The sequence below is a fragment of the Lepus europaeus genome, chromosome 23, assembly GCF_033115175.1.
Source record: "Lepus europaeus isolate LE1 chromosome 23, mLepTim1.pri, whole genome shotgun sequence".
Lineage (NCBI taxonomy): Eukaryota > Metazoa > Chordata > Mammalia > Lagomorpha > Leporidae > Lepus > Lepus europaeus.
Genome location: NC_084849.1, coordinates 15,694,796 through 15,720,332, shown reverse-complemented (window position 1 = coordinate 15,720,332; position 25,537 = coordinate 15,694,796). Strand labels below are relative to the sequence as shown.

Here is a 25,537-nt window from a genome sequence, read left to right as displayed (position 1 = left end):
TTGCTTGGAGTCAGGACATGATTAGATGAGTGACTGGCTCTGGGTAGTATGAAAAGCAGCCAGCTGGACAGACAGCATGGATTGGGAATATTAGAACGATACAAGAAGTATGACCTTGATCATTAGCCAACGATCTCTTCCTAAGACAAACTGGGCAAGACTTAGTGGGATGTGACTCTGCCTAGACATTCTGTCCTCTGGCAACTCTGCCAGTGCCAAGATGGGAGGAGAACGGAGGGCCAGAGACACATTTCAGTCAGGGTCTGCTTCATGATGCTCAAGCCAGCAGGTCTGAAGGGTTCTTGCCAGGCTGGCAGCGGGGTGCTAGGGAGGACCATGTGCTGCAAGAACCCGCAGGCCACCTTGCATGCCAGAGGGACCAAACATCAGCACCTGCTCTCTCTCTTGCTCCAGCTCCTCGGCCTCCATGCTCTGCTCAATCTCTGACAGCAGGGACGCGCTGGTGGCAGCAGAGCTCTGCAGACTCCTCTCCTCAGTGAGTTCTTCCACCTTCACCTGCAGCTGTCGGTAGGAGAGCCGTACCTCCTGGAGCTCGAGTTGGCTTTGGTGCAGCTTTCAAAGAGAGAGTAAATGGTAGCAAGGCTTGCCAAAAAGAAAAAACAGAGAACTGTCCCTGAACCTGACTGTGCTTCCAGATTCAACCCTCAGTTTATGGAAGAATACAGAGGCGAGAGGAAGGTGTCGCACATTAGGGGATACAGTCAGCAAAAGCCAGATCTGGGATTTTCTACAGGACAAACAACTCCATTTCTTTAACAAATAAATTTCAAGAAAAGATAAAGGAAGAATCTAGAGATTAAAAAATACTTAAGTGATATATCAACTATCTGCAATATGTAGGCTTATTTAAGTTAAATCTTGATTCAAACAAAAAAAAGTGAAAAAATATGACATTTAAAGATACCTGAAAATTTAAACACTCACTGGTTATTTGATGGTATTAAGGAAACTCTGCTACATTTTTAAAGTACTTTAAATAGTACTGTGTTCATATTATTACTTTAAAAGATTCATTTATTCATTTGAAAGGCCCACCAACAGAGAGAGGGAGATACAAAGACAGGGCTTCCATCCACTGGTTCAGTTCTTAAATGACTGTAACAGCCAGGTCTGGGCCAGGCCAAAGCCAGGAGCCAGGTTACCCTATCCAGGTCTCTCACACATGGGTGGCAAAGGCTCATATACTTGAGCTGTTAACTGCTGCCTTCTCAGAGGCATTGAGACAAAGCTGGCTTAGGAGTAGAGTAACTGAGACTCAAACCAGCCCTCTAATATGGGATGAAGATGCCACAAGCAGTAGCCTAACTGACTGTACCACAATTTTGGCTCCATATTTTTTAAAGTTCTTATCGTTTAGGGGTACTTTTTATTTACAGGTGAATTTACTACAATTCTGACATTTACTTTGAAACTAACACAAGTGAAGAGGCAATGAGTGTTACGAAGATGGGGCAGACCCAGCCAGGGACAAGCGGGCAGTCATGCGCGTGAGGCTTCATGAGACTGCTCTGTCATTTATTTTGTTGGAAAATCTTCATCAGACAAACTTAAACTAGTTCCTTACACACAGGCACACAAAATATGACACCATTACACTTTCACAAAATGGCAAACATAAATAATTTTAAAAAATCACAGTGACATCAAGTGTTAATGAGGATAGAGAACCATAAGTCTCATTGCTGGTGGGAGTGGAAAACGTATAAACATGTTTGAAAACTGTATGGCATTTTTTACAAAGATTTATTTTTTATTTACTTTGAAAGTCAGAGTTATGAAAGTGAGTCATCTATCTATTGGTTAACTCCCCAGATGGCTCCAATGACCATTGCTGGGCCAGGCTGAAGCCAAAAGCCAGCAGCTTCAACCAGGTCTCAAATGTGGGTGATAGGGCCCAAACACTTGGGCCACTTCCATTGCTTTCCCAGGTGCATTAGCAAGGAGCTGAATTGAAAATGAGCAGTTGGTACCAGAACTGGCACCACATGGGATGCTGGCATTGCAGGCAGTGATTTAACCCACTATGCCACAATGCTGGCCCTGGCAGTTTCTACAGTATAAGATATACCTGTCCTATGATCTAGCAATCCTACTTTTAGGTATAGATCCAACAAGAATGAAACCTGAAGGGTTGGTGTTAGCGCCAGGTGGGGACCTGGCGCTGTGGCACAGAAGGTTAAAGTCCTGGCCTGAAGTGCCAGCATCCCACATGGGTGCTGGTTTGAATTCCCACTGCTCCACTTCCGATCCAGCTCCCTGCTAATGGCCTGGGAAAGCAGTAGAAGATGGTCCGAGTGTTTAGGCCCCTACACCTGCGTGGAAGACCCAAAAGAAGCTCCTGCCTGGTTCCTGGCTTTGAATCGGCCCAGCTCCGGCCGTTGTAGCCATTTGGGAATTGGCGGATGGAAGATCTCTCTCTATGCCTCTGCCTATTTGTAACTCTGCCTTTCAAATAAATAAAAAAATAAAATAAATAATAATAAAAAAAAGATGTCAGTTGTCAGTTGAGACACCAACATCCCACATTGGAGTGTCTGGGTTCAAGCCCCTGTATTCACATTTCCAGTTTCCTGCTAATGCACCCTGGGAGGCTGTGGTGATGGCTCAAGTGGTTGGCTTCCTACCACGCACGTGGGAGACAAATTGAGTTCCTGGTTCCCAGCTTTGGCTTGGCCCAGCTCTGGCTATGGTGCACACTTGGGGAATAAACTAGTGGATGGGAGCTTGCTGTCTCTCAAATGAATAATTTCTTGAAATTTATTGTAGTATATTCCCATGTTGCAATATTACATCTCAATGAAAAAAAACACTGTTACTATTGCTATAACAGGGATGAATCTCACAGACACAATGATTGCACAAAAACCTGACAAAAGAAGTGTATCATATATAATTTGATTTACAAAAAGTTCCTGAACTTCATTGAGACACAAGAGACAAAAGTTAGAGCACTCGTTTGCCCTTGAGGAAGCTGCAGGGCTTGCTTGTGGGGTGCTGACAATATCTCACATCTGGAGCTGGGTGACAGTTACACAGTCGTATATATTTATGAAAATTCTTTGGACTGCCCACATAAGGTCTGTATACTTTACTATATATACGTTATATTTTCATGAAAAAGATTAAAGAAATAACAGGAGTGCTTGGACAGGAGCTGAGGGTAGGATTTGGAGTAACATGGACAAAGCAGTTTCCCCCCAACTTTCCGTATCACACTAACTGTTCACAGAGAAGGCTGAGGCTGGGAGGGACCATCACCCTCACTTCCCACAAGAGGTGGCTGAGCCACTGGTGAAAAATGACTTTCCCAACACCACTGTAAAGCACAAGTGGACTCAGGACCTCTAGTCCAGGGTGCTTTCCACTCCTTTCTTCTTCCAACACACCATCCTCAGCCCAGACAGAAGAGATGTAAGACTGTCTCTGAAGGGGGCTGGTGCTGAGGCACAGTGGGTAAAGCTGCAGCCTGCACTGCCAGCATCTCATATGGGTGCCAGTTCTAGTCTCAGCTGCTCCACTTCCAATCTAGTTCCCTGCTAATGTGCCCAGGAAAGCAGCAGAGACTGGGAGAGACAGATATTCTAATTTTCTAGTTCACTTCCTAGATGGCCACAGTGGCTAGCACTGGGCCAGGCTGAAGCCAGGAGCTTCATCTGGGTCTCCCACGTGGGTGCAGGGGCCCAAGCAATTGGGCCATTTTCTGCTGCTTTCCCAGGCACATTAACAGGGAGCTAGATCAGAAGTGGAACAGCTAGAACTATACAGGGGCCCATATGAGATGCCAGCACTGCAGGTGGTGGCTTAACCTACTACAGCCTAGTGCCAGTTCCTCAGTTCTCTCATAGAAATGCACACATTTTTTCCCCCTAACCTAAATCTTTCATCTTCAACATTAAATTGCTTGATCCATTTTGGTCCTTTCTGGAGACTGGAAACAGCTGATGATTACATTAGCAGGGAGCTGGATCAGAAGCAGAGCAGCCAGGACTCCAACTAGTGTCCAAACAGGATGCTGGTGCTGCAGGCTGGGGCTTTAAGCTGTTGTGCCACAGCGCCAGCCCCCACCAATTTACTTTTAACAGAGTGAACCCTAACTGCAGAACCATCATCAGTGTGTCAGCTGCCAGGCACAAGGCCACATGCTACATCTGCACAGAAGCCATCTTTCCTACTTCTTCATATTGGTAGGCTATACTCTTCACTTAAAAGATTTTGGGGGTGGGGGTAGGGAAGAACTTCCTGGGATTTGACTAATTTATCTTTTCATAAGTAGCATTTCTAGAGTTACCTCTGTTCTACTAGAAAAAGTTGACACTGCACTGGTCTTTTCCAAACCTGGCCTGGAGCTCCTGCAGAGATGGTCTCTGTAGGGTGGCTGGCAGCAGCTTAGGGATTCAGTTCTCATGCAGAGCAAGCTGTCTTGCAGAACCTTTAGCCAATCCTTCAGATGCCCTGGGAGTCTCCCCTTCACTTGTCACAGCCAGGAAATGGCTGGCTAATGGCATCAGTGTCTGGATGAGCCCTAACTAGAAAGAGTCTGGAAGCTGGCTGCTCAGAGAATGAGCAAGTAACTGGCAAGCCTACTCTGTGCGCTTCCTGTGGATCAGCATTGCCTGCCAGTCCAGTGGGAACTCCTCCAGCCCCAGTTTTGAGGAAACCCAGAAAGAAAAAAAATCAGGGTTATGAAAAACAAAAAAGACATTCCTAGGAGTCATCTGGCACAATTACAAATGGCATATTAAATTGGCAAAATGCTTTACAATTATTTTCTAGACAACTCCACATACATCTCAGCAGGGGAAGCTCAGCACAGACAAGTACATGTTCTTATGCACTGGACAAAATTAGTTCAATTACTCATTCACACTCAAAGGTGCTTAATAGATTGTAACAGCAGAAGAACAAAAGACCAGGAGAGATCTGCACACTCTGGTCAGTAACTGATTCATCAGCTGGACAGACACATGCAGAAAAACTAAAACAGGCCGGGGATCAGTCTATTAAATCTAAGAGCTTTCAAAAATAAGAAATGTATCTTTCATGTGACACAGATGGCACGAAGTATAATGAACAGGATGACAACAAATGTTTTATGTTTGTACAGCACAGTGAGTTTCAGCTCACAGCACTCTTGTGAGCACAGGTGGGCACTCTCATCGCTGGGTCAGAGGGACGTTAAGTGATTTGCCTATAATGATCAGCGTCATGGCAAGTTCTAGACTCTAGCCCACTTGCTTTCTAGGCTGCCTTCAGTGAGTGGGGTTGGGTCCTGCACACACCTGAAAGATGCCCGACTAGGTATGAAACAGGACAGTTAAGTGGTCCTTCGAGGGTCAAAACCAATTTCTTTTACCAGGTATTAAGAGTTTAGCAAATTGTTTGATATATACTGTGTGCTCGATAAGCAATTTTTATTCCTATCTCACGTTTGAAAAAAAAAATCCAAGTTGGATTTGATCAGAGGTCCAGAAATCTGATTTTGACAGCAGGACTCCAATTACTTGGTGAAACATGAAAAGGGGTTTCTCCAGTGGGGCAGGCTTTCTGCCTGCTCAGCTTTCTCAGGCTTGTCTGAGGGTTTCAGGTCACGGGATTAAACACATTCCAAGGCCCCTAGCTCTGTGCGTTACAGGTCAGAGTTAGGACCGTGCAGCTGACACCTCAGCAGGCTGAGGTTTAACTTTTGTGTCAGTTCAGGTCACTTACAGCAACAGAAGGGGCTTCATGGAGGACACTGGTAATTAGTGGCCACTTAAAGAGACTTTCACATGATCAGCAGGAAGAGAGTTACAAACAAGAAAGACGAGAATTTAGGCCGCAAGTGCGGATTTTCCCAAGCAAGGTGGGAACTGCCTGCTTTGCTGCAGGGCCTTGGGTGAGGGATAACTTGTACTCCTGAATGGGTCTGACTGGAAGACAGAGGACAGGCAATGATGGTGAGGACGTGCATGTAGCAGGACCTGAAGTTCTCACTGCTACCGACACAGACAACTGTGCTCCTGGTTCACACATCTCAGATCTCTCCCCTCATTCCCGGGTCAACTCCTGATCTGAAATATGGACTTTCCATCTTGGAGTTTCTGCTAGACTAAAGCTTCTTTTAGGCAGGAGCCATTTCTTTATTTTCTGAACTTCTTTTCCTTCTCCTGTCCAGGAGTGAGCTTGATGGAGGAAGTAACTGCTAGTCCAACACCGACTTTCAAGGCCAAGGGACGTGCACAGAATCTTCACCGAGCAACAGGTAAATGCGTGGGAGGGCTGTGGTCTCCATTCTACTGAAGACCTACTACCTAGCTTTGGATAAAGGACTCACTTTTTCTAAGCCTCTGCTTTACGATGTGGGTGGAAGCACTCTGTCCCCCACGGAGAAGCACACGAGTGTTCACTGCTATTGTCAATAAAATAAGCAAATTCCTTTCCATTTTGAAATCTGCTGGGAGGCTTTAGCCAGCACCATATTTTAGTCAACATTTACTGAAGTCCTACTATGTGCTCAAAGTTAGAAAAGCTGCTAATTATTCCTTAAAGAGGTGCACCACTTAGATGGCACCTTAGCTAATGGTATCAGTGACAAGTAGTCTTAGCCTCACTGTTTCATCATCCCACAGCCCTCCCATGAGCTCAGTGGGGCTTTCTGTGGCTTGATCTTCGGGCAGGGACCTGCTTGGCACTCCGGTGCACCTGGCTGACAGTGACCACCTCCATCCAGAGGGTACTGGTACTCTGGCATGTGCACAGAGTGCCCAAAGGGGAGCAATGCATCCCTGGCTTCTGTCTCCAGAACTGCCAGGCCAGCCCAGCCAGTACCTGGGTAACAGATGCCACAGCCATCTCTGGGGGTTTGGCGGGGTTATCTCTATTGTGGGGAACATTTGTTGTCAAATGTGAACCTGGACATTCAGCTGAGGCAGTTCCCAAATAAGGACAAATATGGCAATCTCCTTCAGGAGAGAAAAAAGAGACTAATGAGGCTCATACAGGGTTGGTCACTGACAGAAACAGGATCTAAGTCTCGCTGTGTTTAGCAGGCAGCATCTTGCTTTCAGCTCCGTGCCAGTCAACTAAACCCACTAGCCCAGGAAAGCAGCAGCAGAGAGAGCTGTGAGCTGAGGACAGAGAACCAGAGGTTCCCTGGAAATCTTCTAGCAGATGAGCAGATGTCACAAGTGCTGGAATGACACTCCTGGAGTTCAGTGTTCCTGCCATGTTAACAGCCCGGAAAGGACTTTGTGAAACTGCTCCAGGGGCCAGTGACTCAGAACACAGTGCAGGGATGACCTGGCTGATGATGCGTTCAGTCTGAGCACAGCCAGAATGGCCGAGTTAGTGAGTACCTGCGGGGATGACAACAGGCCATCGTGAGACCGCAGGGTCACTCACTATCAACCCCCGTGGTAGTTCTGGCCCACCAGCCTTTTTTTTTTTTTTTTTTTTTTTTTTTTTTGGTGAAACAGCTAAATCTCCTTTAATCTGGGCCAGTCCTGCTGGAGAGTTGCTCTGCCCCAGTACCTGTAGGTCTTTGTCATGGCCCTGTCTCTCCAGGATCAGCACCCGGTCCTGCAGCTCCTCCACGGTTCCTTGCAGCAGGTCATTCTCCTCTAGGGTGGCACTGAGACGATGCTCCAGCTCCCGTTTCCGATCTGACAGCATCTTGATCTGCAAGGGTGGAGAGCCACAGCAGGGTGTGGAGTTACACTTGGGCTGACTGATGAGCAGGAAGAAGGGAGGAGCCCCCAAACACGAAGGCACATGTCTCAAAGTGTTCTGCCCAGACTTGGTGCCCCCGTCTCTGAGAGAACAGATATGAACTCCTCGGCTGGAGAGCTAACCCCTCCTCTCTGGAAAGCTGTTTGGGAAGGGTGGGAGTCAAGCTTGGGGAAGCTGGAATGTGGGATGCCAGGCAGAGGGAGGGAAGGCTGGTGCTCTGGAAATTCCAGAGATAAGACAGAAGAGGCCTCACCTTGCCTGCCCTCAACTTCACCCCAACCCCACAATTTGCAGGGAAGTGGAATCTAAACTGCTGCATTACTCTTCCTTCTCAAGTCACATGCTCAACAAATGCCCACAAAATGCTCAAGGCTGCTGCATCCCACACCCTAGGACTGCCCTCAGCCCTTTCCCCACTGCTTGCCCTCTGGCACTGGAGGGCACAGCTCAGCCCTGGAGCTCTGAGTCCACGAAGGAGCTTGGAGGGACAGAGGGCAAAGCAGTGCCTGCACCAGGCCATGTCCTGCGAAGGGCAGGACAGCACAGAAAAGACAACTGACTTGTACCGAGCAAGTAGTTCAGGAAGGGAAGAAAACTCTCCTTTCATGAGACTGGCTGATGTGCTTGTCTGATGGGTACTGGTCAGTGTCAAGATGCAGAAATCCTCTTTTGGAAAGCTCTGTCTACTCTATTCAGTGTCAGAGAGGAAAGAGGTGCCAAGTCTCCTGCAGGGACAGAAGTGCACCACTGCTCCCCTAGGCCAGCGATGCTTCAGCAGGGGACACCGCCCTGCACAGGGGCTCCAGAAAGCCTTCCAGAGTCTTCCTTCTTGGTACCGGCTTTGCAGGAACTTCTGGGGTCTTGTGGCCCCCCTGGTTCCTCTTACTCATCAGTTGCCCCCTGAGTGCTCAGCCAGCCTCATGCTTGTAAATATTCTGTCATGACTGACATGTCCCACAGGTGCTCTGGTGTAGCCTGCGTAACAATTCCTAAAGGTCCTACCTGGGCTGAGCTCGGGGCTAACCTCAGAGCCTTTCCGGGGAAGATTCTGCAATGCACGTCTAACTTGTTCCAGGTCCTCTGAGATAGACCTTCCCCTCTACTTTTCAGTTGCTCTCACCCTCTGCACGCAAATTCTGTACAAAGGGCACACATCTTCCCTGGCCACCAATCAATCAGATAGGATGCCTTTCTGGGGAAACAAGGAATGTGGCCTTTGTCCAGAGAGATCAGGTATCTGACCAAACAAAGGAATACTGTCTGTCAAGCAGGCACCCTGGGTAAAGGACCAGAAGGAGCAAGCCCCTTTTGTGAATGGGGCCACTATTCCCCACACTGAGGCAAAGTTAAGGTTACCCACATGATGCAAACTCTTACTCTAATTGATTTTCATTTAAACACCTTCTGACCTTTAAATTTTCCTTCCCATGGATCATCTTTGTTTCCCAAGTTTCATTTAGTGAAGTAATGAGCTAATATAATTATGATATACAACTGACTCTTAAAAAACTTTAGAAGTTCAGAGCTACATGAAGTAACTTATTTGGAATTAACAATTTCATAGTTTTAGAGTTTCAAAAGTAGACATGTTAACAGATGACGCAAGGAACTGGCATGAGGCTGCCAACTCCCTCAACCAACCCTACACACCCTGAGACTTGTGACCAAATCTGGCAGTAAGCATTCCTGGAAATGATCCTGTTTACGAGGGTCTAAAAAAAGTGAACAGGTAGGGAGAAGAGGAAGACAGGCAACTGGAAGGAGCCGGAGCCTGGCAGACGCAGCTGGATGGCAGGTCATGCACACAGATGGTCACAGACAGGCATGCCAAACCCCACCGCAACAAGCTTACTTACTTCAAGAACCTGCTGCTCAATACCAGTAGGAATTCCCAGAGAAAGGAGGAAGGAAGGGGATGGGAAGCAGGAGAAAAGAGAAGATATTGACAGACTTTAGGAAAAACATCCTCAGGTCATTTACAAAGCAGGAGAGCAGCCATCTGGGTCTCTCTGGCCTCCATCAGGGCTGATTCCTGAAGCACAGTGGAAGTGCTCAATCTGGCCGTATGCTGTCCCTCAAAGCTTGGCTTAGACAAAGGGCTGCTGCTCACATATTTGGCTACGGGGCCCAAAGAGGAAGGGTAGGAGGAAGCCCCTGCCTGGGCTGGTGATGTGACCTTCACCCTCTCTTCACCTCCCACAAATGGATTCTCACAGTATTGTTCCCCAAGTGCTTTCTTTTTCCCTCTGGCTAACACAGGACCACAGAACCTGGCAGCATGTTCTGATCTTTCATACGCTTTCAACAATATCCCTACATTCCAGGTACCAGACAAGGTGTGAAAGTATGAAAGTACTTCAATAAGTTTCTAGAAAACACAACTAAAAGATAACAGTTTTGGTACAGTTAAAAATGCATACATATGGGGCCGGCGCTGTGGCACAGTGGGTTAACGCTCTTGCCTGAAATGCCGGCATCCCATATGGGTGCCAGTTCAAGACCCGGCTGCTCCACTTCCGATTCAGCTCTCTGCTGTGGCCTGGGAGGGCAGTGGAAGATGGCCCAAGTCCTTGGGCCCCTGTGCCTGCATGGGAGACCCAGAGGAAGCTCCTGGCTCCTGGCTTCAGATTGGTGCAGCTCTGGCTGTTGTGGCCAATTGGGGAGTGAACCAGCGGATGGAAGTCCCCCCCACCCCACCCCGTGTGTGTAACTCTGACTTTCAAATAAATGAATAAAATCTTTAAAAAAATGCATACATTGAGGAGTCTTCAAAAAGTTACTGGAGAATGCGTATTATGTATAGTTACACACAGATTTCCAACTTTTTGCACCAAATAAGCTGATCTTTTAATTCCATTTTCTGTGAACTTTCTGAAGTATCCTAGTTTTTACCCACCAAATCTTCACAAAAGCTGTATGAACTAGAAACCTCTATTATTCTCATTTTACAGGCGAGAATAATAGTTCACCCTGTTAAGGTGGACTTTAAGTTCACTTTAAGGTAGGTGAACTGGACCAAAGTGGAATGGAGAAAGGGAGGATGCCCTTCCCCAGCTTTTCTTTGGGACTGGAAAGATATTTCTGGAGGGATCAACACAGTCAGTAAAATGTAGGTCACTCATGCTTCCAACTCACTCAGCAGTAACTCGGGGCAACTTTATTCTTCCAGACAACAGGCTACCCAGAGGAGCACGGATCAAGTGTTACCCATCTAGTTTCTCACAGAAACGCCTCTCTATGGAGATTGTGGTTCCTTTTATATAGAACAGGTTTTTGTTTTCCAGTTCAGAGGGCTCCTTATCCAAAGGAGCTGGTGCACAGCCTGCTGTGAGAACAGCACCGCCAGCCCCAAGCACTGCCACCCAGGGGAGGCTCACCTCGGCCTGAAGGCTCTCGAGCCGGATGATGTGCTGGTTGGTTGACGAGTTTTTCTCCCGGAAGTCTTCTCTGAGGGCGTGGACCTGCATGGAGAGTTGTTTCTCCACTTCTGATGCCTGCAACAGAGGAGAGCCTCAGAGTTAACTCAAAGGTTGTACAAAGCAAGGCTGTTGAGATTTCTGCCTTCATTTCTTTAGCATCTCTTTGTACTTCGAACTCTACATGGAGTGCTGGGTAGGGTACTATATTCCCACTCTACATCCATTTGGTGTTTGGCATCATAATCAGACAACCCCCTCCACCATCAACGCTCAGAGCATAGTAGTAAGCTTTCAGACACCAGTGATCATCACTATACTGCGTAACAGAAGCTCAGCAAACACCTAAGTAGACAGAAGCCAGCATTTTACATAAGGAAAGATGGATATACCTACAGTCTCGCACGTTACTTTATTCCTGCCATCGACTTCCTCAGCTGGGCTCAGGAAAACCATCTCTGTCTGCACCTCTAACTTCCACTCAACATAGGTACTACTCGAAATCCCCAATGATGTCTATTGAATATTTTGCAAAATTCAAATGTTCTTTAACTTTCAATTCTATGTGGTGTGCTGGCTGAGCTGCTTATTTCCTAACCCAACCTATTTACTCTCTCTTGCCGAACGACGGCCAACAGCAAAATGCCATTTGGTGCCAAGGCAGAGTCCTCTGAAAGCAGGCTCACTTGGGAACACGTGAACGCTGGTTCTCCTCCTGAGGGCCTCACCCAGACCCCACTGAGGACAGCCCTGCTTGCTGCCTTGTGGAGAGGAGAGTTCCAGAAGAAACTGCCCAAGTGCTTTTCTGAGGCCAAATGGGGTCAGTATGCTTTATGGGTTCTTGAGAGAGCGCCATGGGTGCCGGAATGGCCAGCAAAGGCCTCTGGAGGCAGTGAGATGGTGATCATGTTGAAATGGTTGGCTGCCTGCTCAATGAGGTGCTTTCAATAATGGTTACATGTTCAGTAGTTCTTTTTATCTTCAAATACTATATAATCAACTGTCCATATTTTTGGGAGGGAAATGTTTCCAAAGATCCAACAAATGTTGCCTCCTTGGACTACAGAGCCATGTGAGAATCTTAACATATGCTTAGTTCCATTTTTATCTTATTTAATTTTATTTGAAAGGCAGAGATGGAGACACACAGACAGATTTCCATTCACTGTCTCACTTCCCAAATGGTTGCAATAGAAGGGGCTGGGACAAGCTGAACCCAAAAAGTTAAGAACTCAGACCAGGTCATGGGTGGCAGGGACCCAAGTACTTGAGCTTCACCATTTGCTGCCCCCTAGAATGTGCATAAGAAAGCTGGAATCAGGAGTGGAGTCTGGACTTGAATCCTTGCATTCTAATACGCGATGCAGATATTGCAAGTGGCATCTTAACTGCTGTACCAAATGCCTGCCCTTACTTCTGCTTTTAAAATGACAATTACAAAACACAAAACAAAATCAAATCAAATTATCTTCTTCCTCTATATGCTAAATTTAATTTGATACCATGAACAGGTTTTAGACTTCTCAATCACTTAGAAACACATTTGTCAGTCACCCTTACCTAAAAATCACTGGCAACATTTACTGAGTTCTTACTACGTACCCAGAATTGCACTAAATGCTTTCACTGTATTACCTTAACTACTGCCCCCTCCTCACCCCTGCATATACTAAGGAGGTCATAGACTCAGGCAATTGAAGGAACCTGCCCAAGATCTTAGGTGAGATAATCAGCATGGTAAACTTTGGGCTCTCTTATCCTCATATTAGGACTAAAACACTGCCTTCTTGTACTCTGAGTTTTTCCTATTTCTACTGATTATTATGAGACCAAAGTTTACATGAGTATAACTTAGCAAGACCTCCTTCTTTTTTAATGTGAAGCAATTTCATTTAAGACTCTTGAATTTTCCTCCAATGAAACGTAGGGCCCATCGGGAAAGTTCCCTTATATGCTGTAACCCTGACTGTACTGAATTCAGCTGACTATTGGGGTTTCATTTACATCTGCAAAGCACAGGGTAATTCAGGTAGCTGATCTTATTGCTAGCATCACTGTCTTGACACTAATCATAAGACCACAAAGCCACGGAGATGCACTGAGGACTACAACTCTAGCCCAGCTGGCATTAGAAGTGCTCCTGTTGTAGTCTCCTCTCAAGGCGCTCTTCTTATAAACAGAAACCTGTCTCTCCCTACCCAGAAGTTTGACTCTGGGGCCAGAGATCTCACCCATTAAGCCCAAGTGTTTGACTCCTCAAATGTGCCCAGGGATGCACTGTTTCCAAAAGCTGTCTGACCTGTATTTCTCAGGTGAACCCCCCAGCCAAGAAGCAGACACAGTACACGGGGCTGGCTTTGCAGAGAAGGAGGTGGAGGCTGACAGGGAGTGTCACTGCCATGATCTTGGGTTGCGGCACCTTGGACACCTTTCAGACAGGATGCCAATCATTTGGTTACAGTGGTGACGAAAGGGATACTCAGATCAGTCGAAGTTACAAATCTACCATTTGCTAGAACTAATGCACCTTTCAAAGCAAATTATGTCCTTTTCAGAGGCTAAATATGGCTCAGATAAATTTAGATTTGACTAACAAAATGAATTTTCAGTATCTCTGCACATTATCTTAAGTTTGTATATAACTCTAATGTTCTAAATGCTTTTTTTTTTTTTTTTTTTTTTAAATCAAAGTATCAGGAAGCACAAAGGCAGCCCTGGCTCCATCATGAATCTCAAGCTTACCTGAGCTCCTCAGGCCAGGCTAACTGCAGTTTCCCTGAAGTTTGTTTCTGAGAGGAGGGATGGCATCACTCGAAGGAAAAAATTAAGGTCAAATGGGCAGGGGCACAGTTTCTGTCCATCTGTACACATGTGTGCAAGTTACATGAGTCACTTAACCTGAGTCTCACTTTCCCAAATTATATTTTTCCTTTATTTTTTTTAAAGATTTATTTATTTATTTGAAAGTCAGAGTCACACAGAGAGAAGAGAGGTAGAGAGAGAGGTCTTCCATCCGATGGTTTACTCCCAAGATGGCCGCAATGGCCGGAGCTGCACCAATCTGAAGCCAGGAGTCATGAGCTCCTTCCAGGTCTCCCACACGGGTGCAGGGGCCCAAGGACTCAAGCCATCTTCTACTGCTTTCCCATGCCATAGCAGAGAGCTGGATCGGAAGAGGAGCAGTTGGGACTAGAACCGATGCCCATATGGGATGCCGGCTCTTCAGGCCAAGGTATTAACCCGCTGCGCCACAGTGCTGGCCCCTCTCCTTTATCTATTAACATAGATGGGTATTCTTTAAAAAATATTTATTTATTTGAAAGAGTTACACAGAGAGAAGGCAAGGCAGAGAGAGAGAGAGGTCTTCCACCCGCTGGTTCACTCCCCAATTGGCCTCAGCGGCTGGAGCTGTGCCGATCCAAAGCCAGGAGCCAGGAGCTTTTTCCAGGTCTCCCACACAGGTTTGAGACCCAAGGGCTTGGGCATCTTCTACTGCTTTCTTAGGCCATAGTAGAGAGCTGGATAGGTAGTGGAGCAGTGGGACTCCAACTGGCACCCATACAGGATGCTGGCACTACATGCTGTGGCTTTACTCACTATGCCACAGCACCGGCCCCAGATGGATTTTTTAAAAATTCTTTTTATTATTTAATAAATGTGAATTTACAAAGTGCAACTTTTGTATTGTTGTGGCTTTCCACCCCCCCCCCCAACATCCCTCCCTTCCATGGCCCTCCCCTCTCCCACCCCGCCCTTCATCGAGTTTCATTTTCAATTACCAGATGGGTATTTCTTTTTAAAAAAGATTTATTTATTTATTTGAAAGAGAAAGAGATGAGGAGAGACAAATCCTCCATCTGCTGGTTTACTCCCCAAATGTCCACGACAACCAGAGCCAGGCCAGGCCGAAGTCAGGAGCCAGGATTCAGGAGCTTCTTCTGGGTGGCTTTAACCCATTGTGCCACCATAATTTTTTTTTTTTAAGATTTAATTATTTACTTGAGAGGCAGAGCTACAGAAGGAGGGCGAGAGAGAGAGAGAGAGAGAGAGAGAGGTCTTCCATTGGCTGGTTCACTCCCCAAATGGCTGCAATGCCAGAGTAGGGCCAATTTGAAGCCAAGAGCTTTTTCCAGGTCTCCCACTTGGGTGCAGGGGTGCAAGCACTGGCACTCATATGGGATACTGGCGCCACAGCTGGGGACTTAACCTACTACACCATAGCACCAGCCCCTGATGATTCATTCTTATAGTAGAAAATGACAGGCATGGGTCTTACAGTTTATTTCTCAAAATGATGAGTTTTGGTTCCTGCGCCTGATTAAGCAGCAATAACAGTTGTCTCAAAAAACCTCCGGGTACTAGTCCCGGTTGCTCCTCTTCCAGTCCAGCTCTCTGCTGTGGCCCGGGAGGGCAGTGGAGGATGGCCCGAGTGCTTGGGCCCTGCACCCACATGGGAGACCAGGAGGAAGCACCCGGCTCCTGGCTTCGGATTGGCGCAGCGCCGGCCGTAGCGGTCATTAGAGGTGTGAACCAACGGAAGGAAGACCTTTCTATCTAACTCTTCCTGTCAAAAAAAAAAAAAAAAAAAAAAAAAAAAATCTGAGTGCTTGCGCTGGCATTGGATTTCAAGCAGTGGATTAGGCCACTGCTTAAAATGCTGGCATCCCATATCAAAGCACCAGTTAGAGTCCTGGCTGCTTCTTCCTGCTAACGTATCTAAGAAGGCAGCAGATGGTACAAGTATTTGGGTCCCTGACACCTATGTGGAAGACTGGGATGGAGTTCCTGGCTCCTGGCTTCTGTCTGGCTAAGACCTGGCTGTTGTAGCCATTTGGGGAGTGAAACAGAAGATAGATCTGTCTCTCCCTCTCACACTCTTTCAAACAAATAAATAAATATTTTTTAAAAATCTGATTTCTTGGGTTTTTATTATTTAATGAATTATCAAATTGGCAAAACAAACTGCCAGTGTGTCCCATCTCCCTGACATGCTCGATGCAGCCTGGGGACTGTCGAAGACAGGTTTCTTCCTCCCCACTGAGCACAGCTGTTTCATGATTACTGTCTCACAACTTGATTAGTAACATGTGAACACTCCCCAGATTGGAACATTTAAATATAATTTGTTTAAAGTGGCCAGAGCAGAACTATAGGCTTTCTTCTTCAATGGAGGAAAGGAGGGGCCAGCACTATGGTGTAGCAGGTAAAGCCACTGCCTGCAGTGCTGGCATCCCATACAGGCACTGGTTGGAGTCCCAGCTATTTCTCTTCTGAGCCAGCTCTCTGCTGTGGCTTGGGAAAACAGCAGAAGATGGCCCAAGTCCTTGGGCCCTTGCACCCGTGTGGGAGATGCAGAAGAATCTCCAGGCTCCTGGCTTTGGTTTGGCTCAGCTCTGGCCATTGTGGCCATTTGGGGAGTGAACCTGCGAATAGGAGACCTCTCTCTCTCTCTCTCTCTCTCTCTCTCTCTGCCTCTCTGTAACTCTGCCTTTCAAATAAACAAAATAAATCTTAAAAAAAAAATGGAGGAAAGGAAACTGTATTAGTTACATATGAGACTGGATTTAACTTACTTTCAAAAAGGAAAGAAATGAATCAATTAAGTTAAAAATGATCACAGGAAAAGAACTATCATTTTAATACTTTACCTAAATAACTGAGTTACACTTTAGGAGAAAACCTCCTTTATTTGTCTTCTGACAGGGAATGATGGACACTGGGTACCTTGGGGTGGGCGTAAGAGTGACAAAGAGGAGGAAGATGACAAAGAGGAGGAAGATGATGACAGTCACATCAATGTTTCACAATGAGCATCTATTAAGTCCCTTACACTATTCTAAGCATTTCACATTTTTTACCACATCTAGACACATCATAAAGAAACTGCAGAACATCAAGGACTGAGAGATGATTTTTAGAAGATAGAAGGAGAGGGAGGGAGGGAGAGAGAGAGAATGAGAATGAGAATGAATCCTCCATCTTCTGGTCCACTCCCCAAATGGCCACAATGGCTGGGCCAAGCCAAAGCCAGGAGCCAGGAGCCTCCGGGTTTCCCATGTGGGCACAGGGGTCCAAGCACTTAGGCAGTCCTCCACTGCCCCCCTTACAGGTGCATTAGGTGGATCAGCAGGGACTCGAACTGGTGCCCACATGGGATGCCGGCACTGCAGGTGGCCCAACCTTCCATGCCACAGTGCTGGCCCCAGCAGATCTCTTTATAAGAAAGAGACACATAAAATGTCAATGTGAGAAGATATTTTCTTACTGAAATCTTAAATAGTTCCCTGTTATCAACAAGCACAAAAGACTTTCCCCTATCAAACTTGTTATCCCCTTCCCCCTGGGTAGGCTTCTCCCCAGTTTTCACCAGATGAAGACTTACCTGCAGCACCCTCTTCCCGAGGAAGTCATCTGTGGACCAGGCTTTCCACATGTGCCCTCCTGAGCTCCCAGAGCACCCTGGCCACGGACCTTCAGCAGAGCACAGACTATACCTCATAGTTATCTGTGTAGAGTCTTTCTCCATCACCTCACTGGAAGCTTTTTGAGGAGAGTAACTGCATTTAACTCGTTTTTGTGTTCCCAGTGGCTAGAACTGTACTGGCCCAGAGCAGACACTCAGGAAATGTCTGGACTAACAAGGATCTTCCAACTCCTTGAGAAAGTGAAAGCATTATGTCTAAATGTACAATAGATACCTACAGAATGAAAATAAAACAAGACAGGGTCTCCAAAGAACCAGAGTAGACACACAGAACCCGTAAAATAAATGTCAGTAAACATTTATCAAGCCTTAACCGTACAGACGGATTTATCCAAGGTCCTGGGGACACAACAGTGAAGAAGACATATCTGGTTCTAAGACATTAGATTCCAAGAATGTCAGATTTGGACTTAAAAAAATCAAGCAATCAATAAATAAAATCAGGTATTTGAACTCTCTCATTACGGATAAGGAAACTGACACCCAAAGGAGCCATCTTAGTCACAGAGTGCTAAGTAAATAAAAAAGACACCAATTCATGGAGAAGGAGAAGGATGGGGAAGCAGATTACAGGGACCAAAGACCTGGACTTTTGGCAGCAACACAGCTACAGAGTACGGCTAAAGAAGGTGGGAAAATAAAGATCCTTAGCTGAGTAGTGCCCTGACTGTTTGCACTTAAAGAGAAGTACTTCCTTCTCATGGCCTCTCATCTTGGGCTTCAACTAGTTTAAAGCTCCTTTTACTAATCATTTTAATCTCTTTCCTGCTAGGCTTTGAGCCCCAGCATCCAGGACACTGGCACTTCCTTGGTCCTCATATTTAAAGAATGAATGGTCTGCATTTTCTTATTAGGAAGTCATGTTCCCTTTCAAATTCTATTTTTATTTTATGAGACCTCGTAAAGCACTACTTTATTATTGAGCCAAACAGATAAAAATCTAATGGCTTGTTCAAATGAAAAATTTGAGATTTTAACAAAGTGAAGCTCAAGCTTTTTATTTTTAGTGTTTAATAAGCATCTGTTTCCTAAACAACCCCAAAACTGAGGCCTGTGTAGGTTGACACTTGCACATTTCATCCATGCTGAGCTAATGACTCCTTGTACATTTATGCTGCTATATGATAATGGTTCTGGTTCCAGACATCTGCTGTACTGCTACTAATACTACTCTGGTTAAGATGACACTCACATAGTGCCTAAGATTTATGTACAAGGATGCTCACTGCTGCACTTTTTCTAATAGTAAAAAACTGGAAGCAAATCTAAGTGCTTACTGGTAGTAGACTGGATTACAGCATTAGAGTATTTCAGGGCAACAGAATACTGTGCACATCTATCTACATTAATATGGAAATACTTCAACAATGTACAGTAAATAAATGGCATATTTGATGTCATTTACTCAAAATCCTATGTATATGTTTATTTACATGTATATGTGCACAGAAGAATGCCTGGAAGGCTGGTTATCAAAATGTAAACAGTGATTATCCCTGGGGGATGAGATACCTACTAATTTTTACAGTGGAAAACTTAGTTTTTTGTAATACTTGAATACGCTACAGAAGTATGTATTGTCTCCCTTTTGAAGCAACATCTTTCCATCAGATTAATGAATCATTTGGTTTGCTTTTGACTGGAGGATGTACTACTGTAATAATCAAGAAAAATAAAGTGATTCTCACTTTTTGAAAATAGGTAAATTCCTAAGAAATCATCAACCTAGGAAGAAAGGTGAAAAAAATTGTGTTGGTAATACCAAACGAAGATCTGGGATGTCACTAGTGATGAGACTGGGGAGAGTGATGGAACAAGCACGACAAATTTCAGAAAGTGTAGGCCTAGAGATATGGGGGGGGGGGGGCAGCATTTGTTTTTTTGAAAAAAAAAAAAAAACTTTTCAATTTTGAAAATGTATAAAGTTTCATGTTCTGTGGGAGATTAAAAAAAAGTATCCTTGTGTAAGACACAATCTCCATCCCTAAATGAGGCACATAATAAATATCCAAATACTGTGGCAGGTGGGAAGAGAAGCACACAGGTAACTCAAGGCGACAACGGGAGCTGTCTTAGGAGCAGAGTCCAGGACAATCATTTACTACTGTCTACCCCAGTTTCCTCACCTGAAGGATGGTGATTAAAAAGCTCCACCTTTTAAGTTGTGCCAGCCTTAAAATGTCGTAATACATAAAAAATGTTCAGTGGCGATTACATATCCAATACACTATAGCTAGTATTATCACTTATGATAAAGTGAAAACTCTGAACAGAATACAGGCATTGACCCAAAGGAAAACAGGCAGTTTGAGAGCTGAAACCTTGAAGGCCACCTGGTTCAGACGCCTGATGTCATAGATGATCAAACTGAGGCAGGGGCCAAGAAAAGCCATGCCTGTCAGGACAGAGCTGAGTGAGGAAAGGCGAGAGTTCTGCTCAAGAACGCTGCTGGGTAGCTCTCGACCTCCACTGCAGTTTCCCTTAGTCAAAAACAAACAGCCGCATACTGGGTGGTTTTCAGGGATGACAAAAACTCATCTTCTTGGAATGAGGAAAGTCTCTCTCTCTCAGGTTTACTATTCATGCAAGGGAATGCCTGATAAAGTCAGTGCATTGACAGTCCTGTTCATAGGAGTCATGTATTGCAAGCCACTATTTTTATTTTAAAAGTTTTTTTAAGCTTTATTTTATTTAGGAGAGATTCATTTTTATTAGGAGAACGTGAGAGAGACCATCCATCTGCTGGTTTATTCTCCAAATGGCTGCAACAACTAGGACTGAGCCAGACGGAAGCCAGGAGCCTTCATTTAGGTCTCCCACCTGGGGTGCAGGAGTCCAAGCACTTTGGCTATCCTCTGCTACTTTCACAGGCACATTAGCAGCGAGCTGGGACTTGAACCAGCGCCCATATGGGATGCTGTCATTGCATCCTTATGCCACAATCCTGACAGCCACTGACATTTAGAAAGTACCTGTCCATTAGACAGGGGCTGAGTCTAATTATGTTTTATTCCTACTAAATTTAAAATTAGTGCACAATAACAATCTTGTTTTGATCATTATCACAAATGTAATCCCTCAGCACCAAAGATCAGCAACTTTAGCAGTACAAGCTTTAATTGAAAAAGAAACAGGACAAATGGTAACCCACTTTTGTTACTGAAAAAGGAACATTATTCAGCCTACTGCTAGTTAATGTAAAACATTTCAAAGTCAGAGATAATAATTTTTATGTTTTATTTTAAATGTTCTGTGCGGGCTTATATAAGGTCCCAGATTTCCCCCAATATACTGTATTCATAATTAGTACTTTTGATTCATTCTCTCTCTTTTTTTTTTTTAACCAAAATGACACAATCTTCTGAGTTAACTTGATAGCCTGCCACTTTGCACTAATTCCAAATTCTAGCATTGATCAAACACTTAATGTACTTTGAACTGTACATACAGAAACGAGTAAGACACAGTTCTTAAGGGAAAACTGTCTTCCAAACTCATGGTCTAAAAAGCAAAGTCTTTCTTCTCTACCAGCTATTGTACTGTTTGACCTCAGACAAATTGCTCAACTTGATGCCTTAGTTTCCTAATGAAAAAAATGAGAATAAAGTAGTACCTACCTCACAGGGTTGTGCGAATGAAACAATACACGCAAAGTGCTTAGAATAGTGTCTAGTGCATAGTCAAGTCCTGTGTGTGCTAGCTGTCACTATCATTACTTTCTGCATCATTATTCTAAGACAGCTCTATTCATCTTTTGCAAATATCAATCCTGATTGAAGATGTGATGTTCAAGTTACTGGCAGGGAAAACTCTAAAAAGTTAAGTGTAAATGAGGGCAGGTCTTCAACAGTGTAAGAAAATCTGGCACATGCCGGCGCCGCGGCTCACTGGGCTAATCCTCTGCCTAGCGGCGCCGGCACACCGGGTTCTAGTCCCGGTCGGGGCACCGGATTCTGTCCCGGTTGCCCCTCTTCCAGGCCAGCTCTCTGCTGTGGCCAGGGAGTGCAGTGGAGGATGGCCCAAGTGCTTGGGTCCTGCACCCCACGGGAGACCAGGAGAAGCACCTGGCTCCTGCCATCGGATCGGCGCGGTGCGCCGGCCGCAGCGTGCCAGCCGCGTGGCCATTGGAGGGTGAACCAACGGCAAAGGAAGACCTTTCTCTCTCTCTCTCTCTCACTGTCCACTCTGCCTGTCAAAAAAAAAAAAAAAAAAAAAAAAAAAAGAAAAGAAAAGAAAATCTGGCACAGAGATTGATGGAGGAAGGAGAGGACAGCTTTCACAAAGGCGAGGCTTAGGGAGTTCAGGGGCTTTCCTCCTTCCACAGACAGTAGTGGAGTAGTAATAGAGAAAGCCTGAAAGGCCTTTGGGGTAAGGGAGAAGTGAACTGAAATGTACCCAAGCAGACCGGTGCTGTGGTGTAGTGGGTAAAGCTGCCGCCTGCAGTGCTGGCATTCCAATTGGGTGCCGGTTCGAGTCCTGCTGCTCCACTTCCTATCCAGCTCTCTGCTATGGCCTGGGAAAGCAGTAGAAGATGGCTCAGGCCCCTGAGCGCCTGCACCCGCATGGGAGAACCTGAAGAAACTCCTGGCTCCTTGCTCTGGATTGATGCAGCTCCGGCCGTTGCAGCCAATTGGTGAGTGAACCAGCGGATGGAAGACCTCTCTCTCTCTCTGTCTCTCTCTGCCTTTCCTCTCTGTGTAACTCTGACTTTCCAATGAATAAATGAATCTTAAAAAAAATAATAAATAAATGAACCCAAGCTAAACAGGGGCAATGCATAATTCCCAGCAACATATCCACCTTGGAACAGGCTTTCCTATTTGTTTAGGGTTGACAATACAAGGGTAATTCAAAGCACCTATAGAAAATAGAATTAAAAGTATGAGTTGATCTTGATGCAAATTTTTTTCATAATACACAGGGAATCGGGATTATAAAAACATGCATGGGTTTAAAAAATCTTTTGTACCAAAATAAATTCATATTTTTAATTCCATTTTTCCATGAACTTTGAGAAGTACCCTCGTACCGAGTATCACAGACTAATCTGGAATGTTAAAAGCTTATGCATTCAAAAGGAGCCTGTATGGAAATGCTTTGAAAAGAAACTGAGAAACTTCATAAGCAGGAAAACTGGGGGAAGATACACACTTTGTATGACTTTTTTTTTTTCCTTTTTCAAAAGGTTTCTGTGAAAGCAGAGTTAGAGAGGGAGAGAAAGAGATCTTCCATCTGTTGGTTTATGGTCAGAAGTCTCCCACGTGGGGTGACAGGGGGCCCCAGCACTTGGGTCATCATCTGCTGTTTTTCCCAAGCAGGGAGCTGGATCAGAGTTGAGAAGCTGAATGACATTCTACTTAGCAAACTTCAATTTAGAACAGTGATGAGAAAGGGCTGGGGTAAATACTTGGAAACCCTTCCTGGAAGACAAGTGATATCACAGGGACACAGGATTCCCTCAACAAAATAACTGTTATGTCTAACGCTAATTAAAAAAAAGACAACTCTAATATTTTTAATGCATTTTTTTCTTTTGGCCATATGGATCACCATGTGACTTATCTAGACTTAAAAAGTTTAGGAAATTAAAATATATAATTTTTTTTGACAGGCAGAGTGGACAGTGAGAGAGAGAGAGAGAAAGGTCTTCCTTTTTGCTGTTGGTTCACCCTCCAATGGCCGCTGCGGCCGGCACATCTCGCGGATCTGAAGCCAGGAGCCAGGTGCTTCTCCTGGTCTCCCATGCAGGTGCAGGGCCCAAGGACCTGGGCCATCCTCCACGGGCCTCCCGGGCCACAGCAGAGAGCTGGCCTGGAAGGGGGGCAACCGGGATAGAATCCGGTGCCCCAACCAGGACTAGAACCCGGTGTGCCGGCGCCGCAAGGTGGAGGATTAGCCTGATAAGCCACGGCGCCGACCTAAAATATTCTTCTTTAGAGTTGGAGAAAGATTAGGGAAAAATTGCTTTCCAAACTGATGGTTAGTTTCTTCTTTTCCAAGACAAAACTGCTAATGAAATGATGCCTTTTTCGCCAAAGTGCCATGTTCCTGACATCACTCACAGTGTGCTCCTTTTTGGGGTATCTTTCTCTGAAATTTTCATCTGACAAATTCTTAAACTGCACAGACGCATTCAGAGCTAAGTTCTATGTTGTCTTTATAATCTCCAAGGACAAAATTACATGATTTGCAGTCCTGTAATACTCTATGCAGCAATTATCAACACTCCTTTGTGTTTTCTTAGAAGATTTACGGGCACGAATTGCATCTCTCATTTATCTTTGTTTCCTTAATAAAGTACACACGGTACATAGTAGGCACTCAAATGTTCACGGTATAAAATAAGATCTGAACGTCTCAAGTAAGTTTGTTTTACACAATAGTCAAGCTATGACTGTGGAAAACAGAAGTAAGATTAAGCTAAACCCCAGAGTGCCCCTTTAGCAAAGTTCCACCACGATCACCAGGGAATTAATGAGATAATTCCTTTTGATTTAAAGGCCCATGCCCATTCCCGGTCAGGGCACTATTCCCTCCTAGAGGTCATCGCCGCCATAGCTCAGCAGACTTATTTAGCTTTTGATGTAAATTACCCATGACTGATCCCTGGATTTGCTTCTCAGTGCTCTCACCTATACCTTCACTCTGCATCAGTACGTGGAATCCTTTAATACTCTTAACCCACAACTTCTTTCCCTGTGCCGCCTACAAACCTCTTTAAAGACCTTTCTTTTTATAAGGTTATTAGCATTTGATACGAGATGGACTTGAAATTCTTGTTTTTGGGAGCTTGTCATTGTTGACATCTCCCTTCCTCCCCACAGGAAACTAAGGAGAAGGCTGTGAATTCAGACTTCTGCCATCCTAGAAGAGAAGCTCATGTTGTCAGTTTGGGTTGACTGCAACAAACTAAACCTGAGGAAAACAGTAATAGGTATTAAGCCCTTTTTATGTCTCAGCACTGCTCAAGTATTTTTATCTTAGCCACTACAGATACTGTTAAATCCATTTTACACAAAAAGAAGCTGAAGCTAAAAGAAACCAAGTCACTTAGTTTGGGCCACTTAACAGAGAGTGAGAGGCTAGGATTCAAATGCAGGTCTGATCCCAAGGCCAATGATAATGCTCAAGGGAAAATACTACCTTCAGTTCTAGCTGTGGTCAGGCTGAACAGAAAAAACAAAACAGTGTTGTTGGCACTTTCCTGAATGCTTTGAGATCTCTTTTGTAATTTACCTCCTGCCTTAACCTCTCTCCTCAGAATTCAGGTTCTTCTATCTAAATGCCTACTCCACACATTCACTGGGACAGGTAATCTGCATTACAAACCCAACATTTCCAAAACCTGTACCCCTGCTTAAAAGGCTTCAACCCAAACATGATTCCCCCTTCCCTTCCCTTCTCAGGAAATGGTAAATTCATCCTTAGGAGTTTAAGGCCCAAAAAGGAGTCATCCTTTCTTTTTGTTTCTCACATTCCATATCCAATCATCTATAAATCCTATGGACTTGACCTTTGAAATTTACCTCAGAGGATTGTTACAGGCATGAAATGAGCTGATATTTGTAAAGCTGTTAGAACAGTACCTGGCGTGAGTGCTATATGACTATTTATTGAGTAAAATAAATATCCAGCATCCTACCACTTTTCTCTGCCTCCACTCTCTTACCAGAGTTCCAGCACCACCTACTACTGACTGCATAATTACCTAGATGGTCTCCCAGCTTCAATCCTTGCCCTCCTTCAACCTACATCCCTTCCATGCAGCAGAGCAACCCTTTAAGAACTCGGCTGGGCATTCAACACAGCAGTGAAGTTGCTGTTTGGGACACCCACATCCCCTGTCAGAGTGCCTGGTTGGAGTCCTGACTCCTCTGCTTCTGATCTGGCTTTCAGTTAATGCACACCC

At 45.1% G+C, this 25,537-nt stretch overlaps 1 protein-coding gene across 2 annotated transcripts in view; it reads right to left on the bottom strand.

Moving 5' to 3' along the window:
* BICDL1 (BICD family like cargo adaptor 1) overlaps positions 1-25,537 on the bottom strand; it is a 107,410-nt gene that overhangs the window by 12,367 nt on the left and 69,506 nt on the right. For both annotated transcript variants that reach the window (XM_062182141.1, XM_062182142.1), the window contains exons 3-5: positions 11,106-11,222; positions 7,531-7,677; positions 394-573 (exon numbers count right to left, since the gene is read on the bottom strand). In XM_062182141.1, coding sequence (XP_062038125.1) covers positions 394-573; positions 7,531-7,677; positions 11,106-11,222 — 444 coding nt within the window. The remainder of the gene's footprint in view (positions 1-393; positions 574-7,530; positions 7,678-11,105; positions 11,223-25,537) is intronic.